Source organism: Egretta garzetta, unplaced genomic scaffold (assembly GCF_000687185.1).
Source record: "Egretta garzetta isolate BGI_Z169 unplaced genomic scaffold, ASM68718v1 scaffold166, whole genome shotgun sequence".
NCBI lineage: Eukaryota > Metazoa > Chordata > Aves > Pelecaniformes > Ardeidae > Egretta > Egretta garzetta.
The window spans coordinates 3,399,797-3,421,713 of NW_009260133.1; the positions used below are offsets into that span (position 1 = coordinate 3,399,797).

Sequence of the window (21,917 nt, forward strand, 5' to 3'; positions counted from 1 at the left end):
TATTATCAACACAGATTTCAGAAATCTCCCAGTTATGATAAGGGCCTTTGTAGATTAATGTGCTTTTACTAAGTTTTATGAAGCCATACGTGTACAAAATTTGGGGGCATTCTTGAGATTTATATAAAATAAGTTAGTATGTATACTGAAAAAAGGTCAGACATTAAATACAGACTCAATCTGACATGGGCATTTTTTTCCCTTTCTTTTTCCAGCATAAATATGGCTGAACTTTCAGAGCCAGAAGGTACTGTAAACTGGAAGGAAAGATGTTTAACTCTGGAGTCACAGCTAATGAAATTTCGTCTCCAGGCAAGCAAGATCAGGGAATTGTTAGCAGAAAAGGTAGGTCTCGGGATATGAATTTTTAATGCTGTATAAATGATTTTATTTGATGATGGGGTCTGATCACATGTCGTGGCTTGAGATTACAAGTACTGGGATTTTTTTCAGGAGGAAAAAAAAGGCATTCTAAAACAAAATATATGAAAAACAGGTATGTTTTAATGCTTGTGAAAGAATTTCACACACTAGATTTGCCAGCAAGAAATGTTCATTTTCAAATAAGAACACACTGCAAACTCTCCTGCAGAGAAAAATATGTATCCAGTAATCACTTTTACAACACTGAAGTTAATATTTAGCACATTTTCCAAGGTATTTAAGATCTGATTTAAGACACAGAAATCACTGGGGAGAAAATCCAGAAGTATTATTTTCCCCAGTACTCCTTACCAAATCATATAATTTACCAGACTTGTTTTTCCTATAATAAGACATCTCCAACTATGGCATATTGTATTTGAAATATGAAAAACCCCCACCGTTGTATTTACCTGGCAAGATTTTTGCAGAACAAGGCAATTAAAAGAGTACAAGAGATAAAACTTTCTAGAGAATCTTTGGGACTCTGTTATCATTAATATTGACTTCACTGAATTTCTACTTTAAAAAGTTACTTTGTCAAAGCTGCTCAGTTTTTCCTAGAGCTAAATTTTCCATCAGTTATTCCCCCCCAAAAGAAAAATAAAATTCAGATCCTTTTGTAGTACGTTAGAGTGACAATAGTTTTATTTTATATATTTATGTTAATGCTTCTCTTTTGTGAGCTTATCCAGTCTCCCTTTGAAGCCATAAATAAATTTAGCATCCACATTAAGCCCTCTTTGAGACATTCCTATTTTACTGTATTTTGATGGGGCCAAGAACTAAATAGTATTCAAGCAGGAAAACCATGTGGTTTTGTACTTATGAAAAACCGTGGATCATGTGTACAGTTATGTGCTCCACTCCTTTCTTAATAATGCTTAACATTTTGTTTTCTCTGACAGCTAAATTAACCATTGAGTATGTTTTCATGGAGATACCTACTTAATTCCAGGATCTTACTCAAAATCCTTTGGATTTCCATGTTACGCATAATTTGTTACTTTATTGACCAGTCACTACATTTTGTAAGGATCTTCTTTTCTTGTCAGAAAGCTTGTATTATCCTGAATAAAAAAATACCATCAAAAAACTTGGTCACTTCACTGCCCGATGCCCATTACCAAATGTCTATGATTGTGCTGAACAGCATACGGCCTGAACGGATCTCTGCAGATCTGCACTGATAGCCATCGGTCACTGTGGGAAGCAACCAGTCACCTACTATTTTTATTGTTGAGCCATTTTTTTTCATGCATGGAGGGACATTCCCTCTTACCCTGTGGCTGTTTGTTTGCTTTAAACACTTTCAAAAATCCAAAAAAATACATAAGCCAGATCTCCCCTATCTACAGCCTTGGTGAATCCCTCAAAAAACTTCAATAGCTTTGTGAGCCAACTCTTTATAAGGGCCGCTTTGACTCTTCCCTCGTCTATCGTACTTATCCATGTGCGCCCCTAATTCTGCTGTTATAGTTTCTACTAATTTGCTTACTACAGACATCAGACTTAGAGATCAATAGTGGGTTCAACCGTATCATCCAGTTCTTGACTGAATATCATTTGGCAATTTGTTACTATTCATTTTATCTATTTGTGCCAAATACCTGCTTCGGCATGACTAAAAATACTGCTGTTAGAAAGCAGTGTAGTTGAAAACTCTTATTTTTTTATCCAATCCTGCAATTTTCCTGTATGATAAACTCTCATTGAACAGGTATTGCAGAATATTGGGTTTTGAAAGTGTGACCAGCTGTAAAAATGGCATCCTTTGAAATTTCATTTTAAAGTGAAAAGAAAAAAAAAAAGGAAAAATACTTGTGTCCTTCATTCCAGTTAGCAAAGCCCACAGGTGAGTTAAGAAATCATTATCACCAGGCTTGGAGGAGAACATCCATCACAGAGTACAATACTGTCTGCTGTACCACTTAACAGGTTATTGGATGCTTACGCGGTCGGGGCTGTTAGATGTCACATCTCTCTTCTGCCTCTTTACCCTATTTGGATCACTACTGATCGGGATGGAAATCAAGTGGCTAAACGCTGGACATGACTTTTCTAGGGACTTTCCAGCAGCCATAACGACCATGTTTTATGCAGCTGCTGATGATTATAGTTTTGGCAATCAAAAAGTTAAGATTCATGAACAGCACTTAACAAACTATCTGAATTTAAAAAAAAAAGATTTTAGAAGTTTGAATGCTTTCTATTTGACTTTTCACTTTGTTCCTTTACAGTTTGCATTTACAGGCTCTTAACTGCTAGAAGTGTCCTCTTAAATGATTAGAAATCTATGCATAATCATATAATTTCAGAAGTTGGCATTAAAAAAAAAAAAGAATAAGAGGGGTAAAATCACAAATCTTCAGCACTGTGCCTGAAACAAAGCATTCAAAGGAAAATTCTCATCTGTGAGTACTATTGCATGACAGACATAAAACCCTCATGGGTAATAAACTCTGCAATTGTAGAAAACAGAGGAAGAGGGATATTGTGACAAAACAGGTGGTGTCTGAAGGAAGGTAAGAGAAATGAATTGGTGGTAATTCTCCAGTTTTCCTCCTCTGTGTGTATTTGAGAGGTATCTCTTGAAGACAGTGAATCAGGAAAAGGAGTTTCCATCCTATTTCACTGCGTATGACTTGTCAGAAACTGCCAGTGGGTTCTTCCCCTTATATTTGTTCCATAATTTACTCTGAAACCAGATTTCAGTAAGGGTTTGCTTAAATCTGTCCCTTTTCAATATCTGTATCTGTGACCTATGTGCTTCTGTAAATGTATTCAGGCAGTGGATTAAGTGAGGTACTTTTCTTATGCACTGGAAATCAGGTACCTTTGCAAAGTTGTTTTATTTAGTAGTGCCTCTGCAAATAAATGAATGATCAACATGGCAAGCCTTCGGTATATTCTTCTAATAGATATGCTCTAATTAGGAAAAAACCCAAACTATTTACTGGGTTTTGTAAGTCCAGCAAATACTCATCCTTGAACCTCAGTGGTTGAAGACTTTAAGAAATTTGCATTACAAGTGCATTTCAGCAGTATGGCTGTCAGAATTTTAATTTTGTAGTGAACTTAGGGAGAAGAAGAGAGAGGAGCAAAGGAATATACAATGTTTTCAGAAAACTAATCCATTCACTGTTGTTTATTTGTTTGGGTTTTTTATTTGTTTTCATTTTGCCAAGTATAGCCTATATTTATAAATCTAACATGCAAAGAAAGAGACCTTGTTGGAGTTTTAAGCAGAAGCTGCTGCTGTAGGTGGGAGAGGTCTTTGCAGGAATTTAAGGAATGATGTAGAAAGTATCCCTAGTATGCCAAATTTAGGATGGCTGTGGAACTGATTTTTAAGTAGAAGCATTTATTTTAATGCAGCTTGAGTCTTATGCATGTGAAGAGTTTACTAAAAAAACCTTCACTGAATAAAAGATTGCAATATTCTGCTGCAAGTTTAGCTGCTAGCTAGCATTTCATGTCATAGGAAAAGTTGGTGACCCTCATTCTTTTCATAGTAAGTACATTTTTCACCTAAAATACATGTGCAACATCAGGTATAAAGTTAATGTTTGTCCTATCACTAAAAATCATTTTAGTAGAAGAACTACATAGCTGTGTTAAATTTCCTCTTGGGCAGCCTCCACTGAATTTCTTTTTCATCAGACCCCATAAGGACTGAATATGGCACTATCCCAAATGTTGCATCATGAACTGTCCAGTAATACTCAATATTCACACGAATGTCTCCAAGTTTGTTTCCTTCAGTGCTGAGGGCCATTATTTTATGCTTTCAATGACTTTCAACAAATATAAATGAGAGGATTATTTTCATATATGTATTGATTTGTTTACTTTTAACCTTCCATTTGGATATTCTCTGTATACTTGCTCAGCTAGCAACTGAGTGTGTACATGACAAATGCAATAATATTTATGCTTTCTGTACAGATTATGAAAATGGAATGATAACTGATTTTTAGGCCAAATCCTATTTCCAGTATATTCCAAAGCATAACACAGTTCTGACTCTGTCTTATAAACCAACAGCTAAATCCATGTCCCACTGTATTTTCATTCATTTCACAGGCATCATTTGACATTTTAAAATGAAGCCCATGCCGTGTGTTTTGTTATCTGTGGCATGACAATTTCAAGATAAATGTTTTCAGAGGAAAAGTCCGTAACACATTTGACTTGTGCAGTGATTGCCAATATGAAAATTGTAAAAAAGCACAAGGAGTGTTTCCATTTGCATTCAAAGGATTATGAAGGGTAAAGTAAAAAGGAGCAAAATACCGTAGTACCAAAATTATTAAAATGAAGGTTAGTTTTCGGTATTTCAGTTGCTCTTAAAAAACTTCCTGTCACGGAAAACAGTTCAGGTGCAATTAGGAGATACAAACAGGAGAAAGCAAGGACAGTTAAAGGGAATAAAAAAGTTTATATGGTTAGAATCTTAAGTTTGTTTATGCCTCTTTAATACCTGTATCTTTTTCCCTATAACTGTATTTTTATCCCTTGTCTAAAAGTTTATGCCGTGCCTTTTTATAACAGTGGGGCTTTTTTTTTGTTTCACTGTTTTTGTATGTTTTAAACTTACATTCTTTCTAAGGAGGGTGAAGATGGAAAAAAAATGAAAAACGAGAACTCAGGAAGCAATAAATTAGCTGTTCTTGTAGAGGCCAGGCTGGGTAATGGCATGAAGGAGAACAGCCCTTGTGTGAGGCCAGAGGATGAGTATTTTCCCTCTGGTGGTGTGGAGACAAGGGCATCCGTAGCATTCCAGCCCACCTGAGATGGGGAAGTTGATGGAAGTTGTGGAAGGTGTGGTAGTGGGCAGGCACCTGTGCAGATCCTTAGCCGATCTAGTATTTGTTTAGCATTTCACTTGTAGGAGCTACAAGATGTTTTTTCTCCATTTTTCGTGGAGGGAACTCTTTTTGCACTTAGAAATTATGCATTTAATTTTCATTCCCTCAGAGAGTATTTTCAGGCTTTAAATATCCGTTGTCATGTCTTCAAACTGCGTTATGCTGCCTTACATATATTTCTGGAATCTCTCGCTCCCTTACCATCTCTGTTTCCTAGGTGTCCTATGCACTTTAATTTCATCAATAAATTCCATTTCAGTCAAGTTTTCAATTTTTTAAACTTTAGCAGTCAGTGGTACCTTTGATTCTTAAGCCATCACCTCTCAGGCAGTGGCATGGAAAACGGCCTCCTGTTTCTGATGTTCCTGTTGTGGCTCTAATCGGAGCTCAGAGTTCAGCGAGACAGAAGTTAGCATGATTGCCACAACTGCAGTACAATGATCAAAACAAAACAAAGCAGGCGGCTGCCTTTTTAATACAGATGAACAACCAGTTGTCGATACCTCTCTCTTTTCATTTTAAGCACTATGTGAGACTTCTTTTTCCTTGCCTGCCAGAGTGCTTTGCTACATTCTTCCATCTTGCTAAACAGCATCTTCACTTCTTTCAAGGTTTTGAATGCTATAATAATGTCTGTTTGTGCTACAGTGGCGGTCTACGTAATTTGTATTTGATTGTGACTCTGCAACTTAACTACCAAGATGTGAGTTGGAGAAGATGACAGCCAGAAAGAGGGGGCATTCCTAGTATTTTACCAGGCTTAGGCAAGTCCCATGACTGACACTGGGAAAAGCACCATTGTTCAGCCCACATCGTTGCTCATTTGACCTGCCCGCCCTGCACTGCCTCCCCAAATCCCACTGCTGAATTTAACTTTTTAAAGTCTGTATATTTACTGGCAGCTGTCCTAGACTACTAATTCTGGAAGAGTTCCCTCCCCGAGTTTTTCTGTTCCGTATTTTTAATTTATATAGTTTCCAGAAGAAAACATTAATTTTACTATAATGAACTCAGCTGAAATGTGAAAGATTGCTTTTTCATATGTACTTTTCACCCATTTAATAAGCGGTAGGAAAACCTTTTGAGCTAAACTATTATTCTCCAAATCATGTTTAAATATTGAAAAGAACTTGAAAGAAGTCAAATATAACTCAGTGGTAAAACTGGTCTCATGTCACGGAGGCTGATAAAAATTTTGAGCCTGATCATTTTGGAAACTGAGCAGATGGAGACTGATAATCTTTGTAGGTTTCATTTTGTTCCACAGAAAGGCTCTTGTGCGAAGCATAGTTTATGCAAATGAGCTGAAGAGCTAAAAAGGAGAGTAAAGAGAGATTTGCAATTAAGAAGTGCCTTTTGGTTAACTAGGAGAGCAGTGCCAGAAGTTGCTGTAGTTGGAAGTGGGCAGGATTGTCATTCAGTTCATTGAGACTGTAGAACTACTAGCCATCTTCAGAAGCAGCAGGAGTGTATATATGTGTATATACATGTGTATACATACATATATATACATATAAAGTTGGCATCAAAGAACCAGATTGCTTTTACACTCTGTATTTCTGACCACAATTGAGGCAGAGAAAAGAGATGGTCCCTATGGTGAACTATCTGAACAGAGAAAGAGAGAAAATGAAGAGGTGGAGTTGGTTGGATGGCAAATTTTCAGAGGAATATTTGACAGTGCTTTGTTCATGAGAAGAATTGTTGCCTTTTACCTTTTAACTGGTATTAAAAATGGAGAAGATGGGAGGAGGAAAAAATGGGAGTTCACTGAAAAGTGGCAGCTTGCAGCTGCCAGGTTGTGAGTGCTAAGCTGAGTTTTGTAGTAGTCATAACCTAGGTGAGCATTCAGGTGGGATTTGGAGGAGAAATAAGGCTGTAGCTTTGGGGATTTAAGCCACATAACTAATTCTTTCATCATTTTTTTCATGTAGGAAATAGTAAAAACCAGTAAAATTCCATATACTGTGAACCAGTAAAATAGCGAAGAAAATTCACCATGCTTGATACGTGAGTAGCCTAAGGAACCATTTGAGCCCCATTAAGACAGCCTAATTTAGCATTAGCCCTTTTGGGGAGATCTATGGCAAAAATAAGACTGGGTTCAGAAAGCAGTTCTTCATTTTGATGACTAAATCCGTACCGTTGAGAAATATTTCTATAGGTATCATCTTGTTCTAGGGGGAAGCTTTTGTGCTTTTTTTTTACTGAAGGCATATTTAAATTTCTAAATATAGGTAGGTCTGAAGTATCGCTTCCTAGATTTATGAGACAAGACAGATTTCTATTAATTAGTTAAAATGCAAAGTTTGTATAAAAGATAAGTCTTTCTAATTATAGTGTTGCCTTTGGGATAAAAAAAATCATCCAGTAAAGAACAAATTATATCTACCCAAGGCATGTGCTAATTCCTTCTTCACAAATTATCTTCTTGTTTAATTTTCCTGTGAAATATTAATATCTTGATTTTACATCTCTATTCTTTAGTTGCTTTGTCTGTGTGGCTTAATTGGTCAGGTCGTATTTTAAAGTTTGGTGTAGTTTATAAAGATTTAGCACTGTCCTTATGGAAGATACATAACACATAGAAAAGAAATCAGTGTCCAGACAGAAGGAATAATGTCTGAAAATGTGGATAGAACATAGCCAGTCAGCTTTTTAATAAATTACTTAGAGAAATAGGAGGAATATTACTGCAGAGGAATATTAAGCTAAACCACCAGAAGAGAGACCTTTTTGTAAAAAGAGTAAGTCGTGCTTCTAAACCAGTTTTAACATTGCTTTTAACTAATGAATGTATGCAACGCTTTATACATGTATAGATTGGGCATAGCATATTTTAAAATGTGAAAACTGGTGGTCATCAAAGCCACTGCCAAACAGATGACTTGCTTTTAAGCAGTACTGGCTCTTTTCTTAAGGAAAAGGAGAGATTTGTTGAAATATTTGGGTTTAAACATAGGAATATAGAACCAAAAGGGGAAATCTTGGTCACAGGCAGTGCTCTGGAATAGCTGGCAGACTTATTCTTCAAACCATTTATAAACTTATCAAGCACCGCATAAAAAGTCAGATCTTTTGCCTTTATAGCTTCTATTAGAAGGCAGTTCCAAAATCTTTTTTAGTCAATGTGGAAAATGAGGGTCTTCTCATTTCCAGGCTGTGTTGTTTTTTCATCACCTGTTTATATCTGCTTGCCCCTTTGAAAGTTGTAGGCGTGTTTATACCTCACTTGCTTCTCCCATTTGTTTATAGAAGCAACCATATCCCCATGTTTCTTCAGTTTTGGTAAGTCCTATGTGGTTGAGGACTGATAGTTCACTAAATCTAAAATTGGACAGATTTAGTACTTTTCTTTTTATGTGGAACACTATTTTTCACCCACAGATGGTTTGGGCCTTTTTTTCAGATGAGGAAGTATTGAAAAATTGAAATGCAAGGAAAAAAGCAGACTCTAAAGATACCGTTCTCAAGTCACTGAAGTTCTGCACTTAATCAATAGACAGGCTGTATTTCTGCTTCAGAAACATTAGGTTTTAACTCCTTTTTCCATTTTGAAAACTCTGACCTATTATCAGCACACTTTGAAAGGCTAACAGAGAAGTGATGTTTTCCTTTTAGTTCATTAATGGCAGTAGTTTTTCCTGTATTTATGTCAAAGAGATTTCCAAAAAGTCTATGTGATATAACTGTGTTGTTTATACTATTAAAAATTAGGAGACTGTGTATTATGCACTGATCATAATGTAAATTTTAAGTGTGAATGGGACAAGTTACTATGTTGAAAATTGACTTGGATAAAAGATTAGGATTTTGTTCCTATAAATAACATACATTTTCAGATCTGAAAAAGGAAAGAATTAAAGGATTTTTATTTTGAAAATAAAATATGTCCTTTAAAATTATTAAATAATTATTTCAAATATCAGGAAAATTATCAATTTAGTGCTGTAATTTCTCTCTAACACACATTACAGGAACAATGATCCATATATATGTATATAAATGAATGCATATATACACACATATGCATACAAATGGGAGTATTTTTTAAAATTTATGAGTGATGACTTCTGACTTTATACCCTTTGGTGCAAAAGTAGATGTGATTTCATGGCGTACATGGTTTAATAAAACAAAAATTTCTTTATTTGCACAAAAATACGTGTTGAACATTTCTGAATACAGTCAAGAAATTTTCAAGTGATCTTTGAAAAAGAATTGCTATATGATTTGCTTTCATATTGTAAGAAATTCCCAGTGACTGTGTGTTGTGCTTCAGTGTGCAAACCTCCAATGCAGTACACCTCTTTGTTTTTATTGCTGCTATGTTTCTTCAAAGCATTCAGTATTTATTCACATGTGGCATTTCTCTGTTCATTGTTTGAACAAAAATAGCTAAATTTGATGAGTGTCAGATGTAGAGTGGTTATTTTCTTACTAAGTTTAAAAACAAATCTGTTTCTAACAATAGATACTATTCTCCATAATTCAGCTAATTGATGCAGCATGCACTAACACATTTTCTTAAAATTGTAAGAGGATTTTTGAACTCAAAAAGAGGAGGAGAAAGTGCAGGTTAAAGTAGCAGTCTGTTCTTCTGTACTTATGCTGATCTTGTTCTTTAGTCAGTATGCATGTATTTTTTGTTCATGGGCCTAAAACATTTATTCTTTATATTTGAGACTGTAAAACCAAAACCAGTATAGATTACGACAGGACACCTCTGAATCCTTAATGAATTTTGAAAAGAGCCTGAACCAATCATAGATGTGCACTACAAGAAGATTGCTTATAGGAGGTTTGTTGAACTGGGGCATTACATTATGTAGCATCAAATTATTGAAATGCTGGCCAATTTAGCTGTAATAGAAGTGGTCATGTTTGGTAACTATGGTATTCCATTCTTGCTGAACAGTATAGATTTCTTTTTTTTCAACAGGAGCCTCCTAAAATAAATTGAAGACCCTTTAGAAATTTTCCAAATAAAATCTCATGTTTAGTTGTTGCCAGGAAGCTGACTGACATATCCATATTGTGAGATCACCCAAAGCTTCTTAGCATACCTTCTTGAAATAGTTAACTCTTACAGAAGCAAAAATAAACCTCGTACTTCCATTTTTAATCTCTGAATGCTATTTTTCTTGGTAATTACTCTCTCAGCTCGTTTGGCTCCTAGCTTTACATTCAGTTTAGCAATAGCTTTATTCAAATCATATTCTTTCTCCCAGTAGTCTACATGAACATATTATTATGTTCCTGGTCCTATGCAGCAGTATATATTCCTAGCAAGAAGTGCACCATATGGTTTCAGTGCAGAAACACAGAAGGAACTTAGGTCTGTAGTGCACTGCATTATCCAGAACTCAAGCTGCTGTGCAGAACAGCAGCACTACTGCTTAATGCTTGTGCAGTGGTTTAGTAATCACTGGATACCTCTAGAGAGACTAGTTGTTTTCAGGTGTAAGCCGAGTCCCCTAGTTGAGCTGCACTGGCAGCTATGTGGACCTGGCAAGCAGCATTTTCAGGTTTTATTTCCATTTATTAAATCTGCCAGGTTTCTGATATGACCTTCAGCTGAACTGAATTTTACTTAGGGGAACATAAATTGTGAATTACTGCCATGGCAATCATGTGCATTTACAAATTGTTTGTGAAAATGGATTAACAACTTGCTGCCCATCAACAGTGAATTCCACATTATAAATATCTGAAGGAGTTTTATTAACAATGTTCACTATTGATATCATAGCTGCACTTTTACTTGGTTTAGCATAGTGCTTTTACTACAGTGGAATGTTAGCTGACCACATATTCAGAAATAACCTCGATTGCTGAATTCCCAACTCACTGAAAAAGAACTGTCTTAAAAACTATATTCAAGTAAGTCTTGTAAACCAAACTTCTATTTGGACATAAAACCAAAAAGACAGATGGAAAGTAACTTTAGAATTCAGAATTCTAAAAATTAAACTCATAGTTTAAATCTCAACATGAAGTTCTACAAATACAGAATTAAATGCATGTGACCAGAGAGGAACACCGAAGGTTCACCTCCTCCTTGTCCGTCTGTCCAGACTGTTAGTACATGAATGAGACAGTTGTTTCCTTAGAACTGTTCTTGCAAAACAACTCACTGAGGACCTGTCCCTAGCCATGCCTATTGTGAAATGTTTGTCGCTCTCGTATCAACAGTGTGTTGCGGTACTATGATGTAGACTTGGGAGTTTTTGTATCATATGAGAAGGCACTGGAAGGTCAGTCACAGCTTTTTTTCATGTTAGTGAAAACTCATTTTCTCCGTTTTCAGTTTTTGATTGATAGAAAATGATGACTCGGTGTCCTTGTCTGGATGAGGTGCTAAAAGTACACAAAACTGTTTCATGTGATTGACAACATAATTGGGGAGAGGAAAAAAAAAGAGACAGAGAGAGAATAAGAAACCGAATGATGCCAGAAATCGAGTACAAACAGGGCAGAATGAAACTTGATTATTTTAAAACTAAGCAGTAAACTGGAGAAGGAATAAATGATTTTCATTTGTATTATTTGTATCACATGCTTTTCTATAAACAATTTTGAAGCTGAATATTGAGTATCCCAATGTTAAGTATTTGATGTTTCATCCTCTTCAGATGAATGGAGGTCTTAGCTAGGTATTTCCTGAAAATCAGTAAGTCCTTAAGTTAAGAAATAATACATTCATTTCCTTAGGTACTTTCTAGTATGATTTCAAACCCTAGTTTACTTTTTAAAGAAGTCATAATACTGTTGTTCACCAAAATCAGACTAGAGAGCTCTTACCAAAATGTAAAAACATGTTTTTAAAAAGTTTCCTTCTGGCCTCCTCGGTTACACATTCTTGGAAAAGCCTTCAAAATGAATCATGTGAAATGCAGGGGGTTTCCGAGGCCTGGGGCAAAGGTTGAGCCTGTGATTTATCAGGCATCATTAAAATGTAACAGATCAGGGTCTCTCACTTCTCAAAAGGGACCTGCAATCACTCCTCATGTTGTGCTGGTCTCTGTCTTTATCCATTTCTACTGTGGCGTTTCACATTTTTTTTCAGTGTAGCACCTGAATCCCCCATGTCTCTTCTGCCTCCTTTTGTGCAGAGGGTAGAGGAGTCTGGGACAGGCCTTGTAGCACAATACCTCCCAAAAGCTAAATTTGTCAACTTCAGAAGAATTAGCAGCCAAATTGTATAATGTGCCAAGTAGCCTTTACTCTTGCCAGTTTTGGAAGGACATGAAGGAGCTTAGCACTAAGACTATGAGCCTGCATGAAGAAAGTTTCAGGGCTATTGTCAAAGGAATTTCTACTCTTGGTAGCAGGGAAAAAAAGCAGTGTGTCATATAGCAGCCACAAAATTGTACTATGAAAAAAAGTTGTGTTCATTTTTTTCCTGTAGAAGAATCTTAACAATGTTTTATTTTGTCATAATGAGTAATTATCTTCCCAGTCTGACATACTGTTTATCCTTCTATGTATTTTTATGCTCCTGCCCACAACCTGTCTTTTCCTTTTTCAAAACAGACCATGAAAATGTGGTATTTCTGGTGATGGACAGAAGGCATGGCCATTTTACTGTATGTTTTTGTGTATCTACAGATGCAGCAGCTTGAGAAACAAGTTATAGATGCTGATCGTCAAGCAGAGAGAGCTTTTCAGCAGGTATATATATATAAAAATTGGAAAATATCTCCACTAGCTATGTGCATGTTACTGTAATGAAGGGAAATTCAGAATATTGCTGTTTTTCTTAAGTATTGCTCAAAAGGGAGAAGACAGTTTCTTTTTGCATCTATTGATTTGTCTTACCGGAGATGTTCCAACACCTTTCTCTGCTCACTATCCAGTTCAGTTCAATAAAGTCAAAAGCTAACAGCACGAATCAAAAATAGGTACATGTAATGAGCTTCTTCACTGATACATAATGAGCCTTTGATAGATGATGCACATGGAAGCAAAAGGGAGAGGAATCAGTCACCTATTTTAGAAAACCTGGAAGGAAATAAAATGAGGCTATCCAATACAGTCTCAAACTAGGATTAGTCTATGTTGTTTGTTCTTCTTGTAGAAGTTACATCACCTAAAGAACGAGATTGTGGCTAAATATTTAACCAAAGTTGCCTTTTAATTCCAAATGGCAGATAGAGCTACTGCAGACATGTTATGAAGAAATCGCTGGTATTCCCTAAAAATCCTTCATATCTTACTGTGAGACAGATAGAAACTGAAAACTGTAAGAATAAAAATGTTCATGTACTAATTTGGAATTAGAAAATGTTCCTGACTACAAGCCAAGTACTTTTAAGATATTTTTTAGAATGCTTCTGATAATTTATTGGGGTTTTTTACACTGTGCAATTGTTTATTTATTTAAAATGTTGTTTATTAAGCCTAACAACAGCTCCCTATATGTAAACTGCATTCTCCCCATATTGGTATTTCTAACAGCTTGTGTGTTACAAACCTAGAAGCCTCTCACTAGTACTAACAAAATCTGTATAAGGTCTATCAGTGTTTTGCCAGTCCTATTGGTATTAGATGCATGGGGAGACATAAAAAACTGTGGAATTTCTTCTCCAATAGGCTTCAGAACCTTGCAGGGTTATCTTGGGCAATTTTAACAGTCCATTTTGTGATCAAATTACTGTGTTTAACTTGGAGCATTATGTTTCTTAAAGTCTTATGTTTGACCTTCCAAATAGGTCCAGGTCATGGAAGAAAAATTAAAAGCAGCTAATGTTCAAACGAGTGAATCAGAAACCAGGCTGTATAAGAGATGTCAAGATCTGGAGATCCTGATACAAGATAAAAACGACATAATACAAAAATTGGAGCAACAACTTGAAGAACAGGTTAGAAATAATGGTGTCACAAAAGATGAGCATCAATTCCATTCTTCATTATACAAAAGGAAAATAAAAATTAAGATTGATAGAGGACAGAAATGTTTAGCATTATTTCTGTTGTCTGATTGAAGAGGTTCCCATTAGAAGTATATAATTTGAATAAGGTTGATTCACTTGGAAATTATGCTCTGGCATCCTTTGAAAAAACATGTAACTTTTAAAAGGGGAAAGACAGATGTTCTTCCTCTTCACTATCTCCTCTGAAGACCTTTCATTTTTCCTAGAGGAAGGAGGAACAGCAGCCTCTGTAAAGAGCCTATTAATCTTTTTTTTTTTTTTTTTTTTTTTTTCAAAATCACCATATATTAGCCAGGAGACTGAATTACTTCAAGCAAACTTAGGATTTGTGTCTGAAGATAGTACTCAGGCAGACTATAATACTCAGTGAAAAATATGCTTATGTCAATTTTTTTCCAGAAGCAAATAAGACTGCAAGAAGCAAAAATCATAGAAGAAAAAGCAGCTAAAATAAAAGAATGGGTGACAGTCAAGCTCCATGAGGTATAACTCTTGCTACAATACTTACACAGAAAATACAGTGGTGTGACTGGATACCCCTTAGGGTTTTTGGCTGTTAAAGGGCTTTGTGCCATAGTAAAAAAAAATGCTTCCCAGTTTCATTGATCTATACAGTTATTTGCTTGAAAGAGGAAAAATGAAAACAACAGCACAGAGGGCAGAGTATCCCTGTCACCTGAATTCTGATGGCTAATTTGGTCAGCTTGTATACTTGGGTCCTCTTTATGGAGAAAGGGCCCAGAACTGCTCTCTGGAAGGTGTACTTGCCTCCGCCAATTGAGAGAGATTAGCTGGCAAACTGAGCTTGTTCAAGCAGATGCCGAAAGTGTGAATAATGCCCAGAAAGCCGAACAAGTCTGCTGGGGCCTGGCAGAAAAAAAGACTTGATCCTTTTCTATTTTCAGTGCCTACAGTACTCTTAGTCATGAATAGTTTCAGGGGCACCAGCTCGCTCTATTCCCGAAAGAGACCCATTGCCTCCCCTGTTTCTCTGCTGCGGTGAGACAACCATGTCCTTGCCCTGCCTAAGGCTGCCAGTTTCCATGTGCAGCTGTGCTTTCTCCTCCTTGTGCGTATAAAACTTAAAGCCGCCTGTAAAAGTTAAAATCCCACTCTGTTGTGGTCAACTGGAAATTATACTTGCTCCAGTTGAAAATCAATTAAATTATTATTTTTAAAGCAGGAAACGAGAATTAATATTTACTACTAGTCTGTGAGGGGAGTTTTTGAAATAATTGAATAAAAATGCAATTAAGTTTAGCTAAAATGATCTTGAAAAAGTTTGGACAAAATCAAATATGACTCAAACTATTTACTTAGTTTGAAACATGGAGAACATCAAGCTAGTTTCACAGGGATGGCTAGGTATCCCCCAACGGGAAATGGAATTGCTGGCTCCCCTCTGTGTGATATGGGATACCCAGATTCAAATCTTCTCTTTGCCTAATTCGGAGCAGGAGTTTGAACCAACATCTTTTACCTCCTGGTAGTGGGCTACAGTAATGGCTTGTTGGGTGTCTTCTTCCTGTAGAAGGTCTTCTGCTCTGTATAAAGCTTTTCGGTACCTATTTTTTTAATCCTGGCTGTGGCATGGTAGGAGGCATTAGCACCGGAATTCCCTCTAATTCCTCTGCTTGCTCTTGGGTTTGCAAAGTGGCACAAAAGTTTTTAATTCTAGCCCTCTGCTTTTATTAGAAATGCCAATGCAGATTTCTTTTATCTTAATTATTAAGGCTTTTTAAAGCAGTCTTGGGTTTGCTTGGTTGGGGGAATGATTTTAACAGAAGTTGGGCAAATAGTCATTGCAGGGAATTTCATTGTTCAGTATGAACAAATGCCTAGACTGGCATTAAGTAGCAGAGAGGAGCTTACCATTTAAACTAGCTTTATCCTTAGATAGGCAGAAATTCAAAGAAAATCTAAATGATGTAATGACTTTAAAAATTGTTTTACCGATGGATAAGATTACATTTATATGCTTTTAGTTAGAGGTGGAAAATCAGAATCTTCGCTTGATCAACCAAAAGCAAACCAAAGAGATGAAAACAGTACAATCTAAACTGCAAGGTAAATGTACAAATCTTTTTAAAACTTCTCTGTATATGGCACACATCTTTCCATTCCTTCTTAATTTGTGCATCCACATAATTGAAATATTGTGTGAAATCGCAAAGATTTCAGTATGAATTGACATCAGAGTGACTGTGCATGAAGGTATTAGGCAAGCAATAATTCAATAATTCAATTTTTGTTAAAAAGACACACAGACAAACCACAACTGTTTTTTGTTGGGTGAATGGGTATCTATCTCTGTTATATGAGAGGTTCAGCAAATAATAAGATTTGACTGGATTTATGTCAGATCTTTGCTTTCATTTCTTTATAGCATAGGTGGTCCTAGCACTATTAAGGAATAGATGAATGTCAGTCTGCATCTGCTTTTTCTAGCAAATGCTCAGCTGGGAATCAGAATTCTGATCAGATTTTTTTAATTACTACATTTGACTACAGTGATCCAAAACCTTAACTCAGCCACAGTATCACCAGGTTCCTCTCCAAGTGGATATAGTTAATTTAAAAATTGTAAAATGTAAATATGCAAAAGAGGAACATCCCCTCCAAAGAGCATTATTTTGCATTAATCAAAGTTGAATTTAATTTTCCACCATGTTGCCTGTTCACCAACTTTCTTAAGTCTCTCTGAAGGTTGCCACAGTCTTCTCCATACTTGGCTGACCTGACAACTTACTATCATCTGAAAATCTTGTTAGTTTGCTACCTAGCCCTCATTTCTTGATTATATATCTCATGTATATATGTACGTACATGGACATTTAGAAATGTGTGTATATGTGTATATATATGTGTGTGTACACATGTAATATGCATAATATATGAAAATACAAATATTTAGAAAAGACATATACACAATATGAAGTTTTTAAACTAAGATGCACCTCTGTTAATGAAGAAACTGGATTGTTTCATTTCTTTGCTATTTTTTGGTCAGTGGCAATTCTATATACTTCAGTGCTTAACAGCTTTAGTCATCCTCTTGTAAGAGATCTATTCAAAGGGGTTTTGAGACACTAAGAATTTGTCAGCTGGTTTTCAACACACATTTATCAACATGCTCAAAAATATTAAGAAATGTATTACCATTTGCAGTGTCCATGCTAGTAACAGGCTATAAATTATGATCATGCAGTACCGTTTTAAACGGTTTACAGCTATGGATAAGGGCCTTTTGTTCCTGGATCTGCCACAGAACATTTTATAAACGGGGATGGACAGCATTGTTTCCTATCAGTTTCTGGCAGAATAGCTGTCCCTAAGGACAGATTTCATATTCTCGAGGCCGTTAATAATTTTGTGCTTTTACTTTCTCTTGAAGTCATCCATATATACCTTCTAAGCCTGGTAACTTACTCCTTTACATTTGCTGTAGCACCTATTACAGATTCTCTTAATATTTTTATCTGAAGGGAAAGCTGCCACAGCCTTTCCCATATTATATATCCTAGACCAATCCATAGGTTTAATTTCAGTCACAGCAGAAGAAAATCAGGTATTTCCACCAGGTGTTCATTCTGTATTAAGTGCATGTTTTATATCTTACTGCTCTGAAATTGTTAGAAGATATTTTCTTTTCCTTTCTATATTAAAAAACCCATCTTTAAGAACTAGAAATGTAGCTCTGGGTTTCATTTGATATGAGGAGGTATCAGGTAGATTTTTATTCCTATAATAATTTTTTTATTATCTTTTTGCTAAATTTTAGTTATCTTAAAAAACCCTAACTTTACACTGCAGAGTAAAGAGACCAGTAGCATAGCTTGCTGTATCACATTAACACAAGATTTCTGAATTACTATTCTTCAGAAGCTACGGGCAAGAAATCTGTTACTTCAGCACAAAAACCTGGAGAGTGTCAGCGACTAAGCAGTTTGACTTTTGGATGCTTTTCAAACAGAGCAAGAAGTCCTCAACCATCTCCTAAGTTTGAAGAAATAAGCAAGTCTTCATCCAAAGAGTTAGACTACATGGAAGGCAAAAACATGCTAGGTACTTAGTCACCAGTCCTGCCGTTTTATTCTGATACAGAACGAAAACTAGAATCAACAGCTATGTCATTGTATCCAAACCAGCTGTTTTCAAAGTACATAGCAGTGCTCTCTCCCTCTTTATACTAGTCTCTATTAGTAGGAAGAAATCCTCTTGAGCGCTAGAGTCTCTGTAATACCACTAAAACCTTGTTTGGCAGTGTGCAGTGGCTGATGGGTGCTTTGGTTGCAAAGGAAAGAATGTGTTGTGGCCCAGGTTTGCCCCACAGTAGCGTAAGGAATTTAGGGCTGCCAGTCCCCCAGGGAGGGGCATTTTTATGCCTATGTAGGGTCTCACCAAAGTCCAGTTTCTGTATATTTTATCTATGCTATCATTGGTGTCCCAGTGTTAGTTTTATGCCCTAACTCAACAAGATCAACTCAGTAATCTTTTATTAGTATGATCAAGGTCAGAAAAAACAGAAGAGGGTCTTAGGCATCTTTTTGCACCATTGTTTCCTGTCCAAAGCCTGGCAATGCCAGCAAATTGCTGGGCTGTTATGCTATTGTAAGCGTAAGCAAGTCTATTGCAGCTTGCTGCTTCCCTTAAGCAATGAAAAGCTCAGTTAGTAGAATGTTGCTCTGCTCCTTCATTTGAGTCCCACAGTACTTCTCATGACTTCAGCACTTTCTCCACAGTTAATCATGGTACCCAAAATTGCAGGTTGAGGTCTGTAGAAAATCAGAGACTGAAACAGATCCTATTAATATTTTGTATATTTATATGATGCCAAGTTCATTATAGAGGTGGGCATGTATTATTATTTCCATCTTTATAGATGAGGAAATTGACCTAAGAACTTTTTTTCAAGGGAAAGGATAAGAAATAGAGTCTAGATGGAAACAGATCAACTTTTGTGACTTTGTTACTTTAAAGTGGACTAAATGAGTATCTGTGGCTTATCCAATCCACTTTAGCTTCATACAGCTATTTAACATTAACTTTCCCAAGTGTCTATGTAGAAAAGCTCTAGTTCTTGCATCTGTTTTAACTCAGGGGGAGCATATAGGCCTCACTGACACGCTGCAAGCTATAGCTCTCTCTTGCAAAACCAGGTAAAAGTGAACAGCGCAAGCAAAGCTAGTTTTAATACAGTGACTTTCCCTAAGCAGCCTCTCTTGTATACCTTAAGCATTCACCACTGGGAATACAGTAATAGCTTGCAGAAGAAATTTCTTTATATAAACACTGTAGAAATACTCAGAATACCTCATTCGTTAATGTAAATATTTTCTGACAAGCTTTTACTAAACTTTAATTTTCCTTAGATTTAATAAAGCAGTTAAATTTATATGCCCTCTTAAGCCTTTTTTTGTTTGTTTGGCGTTTTTTTGTTTGTTTTCATACATACATATCTGGTTTACATTAAAATATGGCTCCACTCTGCTCATCTTTACATTTATTGCTGGTTTTAGTTTGGCTAGAACTTTGAATAACGTCTGTTAAAGGTTTTTGGCAAACATTGTTGCAACTTCAGTTGCATTCAAAAACTTGTAATAATTTTCTTAAGTTTTATTATTTACAATATACAAAAAACTCAAATGTTACACATTTGAAATTATTACCTACTTACTATTCGCAGACGTGATAAAATCGCTTAGCAGTCAAGTTTGCTAAAGTAATTTTCTCATGTTCATTGTATTTCTCCTCTAGAGAAGGATATCCTGGAAACTACTTTTGCTGGTCCTGCACATGAGAGCAATACAGGCCAGAAGTCATTGCAACAAAGTTCCTCTGGATCAGAGCAGAATAAAAATGTGAGAATGAGCTGTTCATCCAAAGACATAGACAGCGACATGTCAAAGAACTCCTGCACTACCGGGAGTGACTGGAGCTCAGACGACGATGGAGGAGAGAATAAAGGACTGAAATCCAGGTGTGCATCGACTCTCTCAAGCCACACTTCTGAAGAGAATGCAAGGTACAGTAGAATGGGGAGCGAAATGTATTTGACAGCATCTGATGACAGTAGTTCTCTATTTGAAGAAGAGAGTTTTGGTGTTCAGAGGACTCAGCACAAGAAGTTATACTCCTGGCAGCAAGGGTCCCAAAGGAAAGGCCACAACAATCCAGGTGGAAAGTGCAACTCTGATTTCACAAGTAAAAAGAAAGACCAAGATAGTTCTTCAGATGAACTGAATAAGAAATTTCAGTCTCAGAGGCTAGATTATTCATCCTCATCCAGTGAGGCAAATATCCCAAGTCCAATTTTAACCCCTGCTCTGACACCCAAACACCCAATTCTAGCAACTTCTGCAGGTTCTCAGTGCCCAACACCGTCAGATTCTCCCTCAAATTTGCCACCTCCAAAGTTACGGACTCCTGATGTGTTTAGTATAAATTCAGCATTAGCAAAGAAACATCTAAGCCAGCCCCAGCTGAGTTCTGACAGAATGTTTGGTAGAAATAGAAATGCCATAAGCATGATACGTCCGTGGAGACCTCAGGAAACAGACATTGATCTAGTGGATGGAGAAGATACTGATATTTTAGAGAAAATGGAGATTGGCTGTGATGAAGGAGTGTTTACCTATGACTGCACTGAAGCACAAAATGCTGAAGCCCAGGAACCTTGTGATACGACAAAAAAGGGTGCTAGCAACAAACCTCCGACCCCTCCATTACATCGATTTCCTTCCTGGGTAAGTGTAATGATAGATATTTTTCCTGCTGGTGAAACTAACTCATTTTCATGCTTCTCTTCTATGATTTTTGTTGCTTCTACCTTTCTCATTCTATTTCTGATGACAAGACGGGACATTACCTTAACTGCAGCGAGTTACCTTAACTCAGAAGCAAGTTTGATTTGAAGTACAGCGTTTCTGCCACTGAAAAACATGGTCACTATTTTTGTAGATAAGACCAATTCTTTTCATGCCACATCTAAGTTATGTATGTCCTTTTGAGTATATCCAATGAGGTAATGCTTGCAACTGCATTTATTTGTTTATCTTAACACCAACAGAGCCTTAGAGTGCTGGTGTCAGTGCCTTTGCTATTACCACTGTACTACTCCCAATCTAGACAATTAAGTCGACAGAAAACAACTACAAACTATGGAAGTTATTGATCACATTTCCAAGTAAAATTGTAAAGCCATCAGTCAGAGAATTACAGTAGATACTAGTATTTCTTACACAAAATCCAAAATTAACTGTGTCTAGACTCACTGATTCTGTAATTCCATAGTCAGAGATTTATTAATGATTCAGAGATTAATAATGTGTTAATGTAACAGTTTGTCTATGTATATATCTTAGTGCATATTTTTTCATTATAGATTTTCTTAAAGTGGAACACAAAACTGCTGAAAAGTTGCCTCCATAATGGCATCTCTCTGTTCTTAACATGCAATCTTCCATTAAAAAATATTCTTGCTATAGCTTCTCTGGCCCCTGGTAATAGTATTTTTAAAAAAGAAGTGATCTGTAAGGGCAATCATTGTGTGAAAAAAGGCTGAAACAGACTATGGGTGTGGTGGCTATGGCATATAAAAGAAGGGTGCATTTTTCGGCTGCTACTCATGACGCCATTTTATCAACCATCTCATCACATGGTTGTACTAACACAAAAACTGGGAGGC

General features: G+C 36.3%; 1 protein-coding gene across 1 annotated transcript in view; it reads left to right on the forward strand.

The window, feature by feature from the left end:
• Positions 1–222: 222 nt before the first annotated feature.
• Positions 223–21,917, forward strand: part of PLEKHH2 (pleckstrin homology, MyTH4 and FERM domain containing H2) — a 48,147-nt gene continuing 26,452 nt past the window's right edge. The window contains exons 1-7 of the mRNA XM_009641595.1: positions 223–345; positions 12,906–12,968; positions 14,009–14,158; positions 14,630–14,713; positions 16,216–16,297; positions 18,113–18,295; positions 19,988–20,976. Coding sequence (XP_009639890.1) covers positions 223–345; positions 12,906–12,968; positions 14,009–14,158; positions 14,630–14,713; positions 16,216–16,297; positions 18,113–18,295; positions 19,988–20,976 — 1,674 coding nt within the window. The remainder of the gene's footprint in view (positions 346–12,905; positions 12,969–14,008; positions 14,159–14,629; positions 14,714–16,215; positions 16,298–18,112; positions 18,296–19,987; positions 20,977–21,917) is intronic.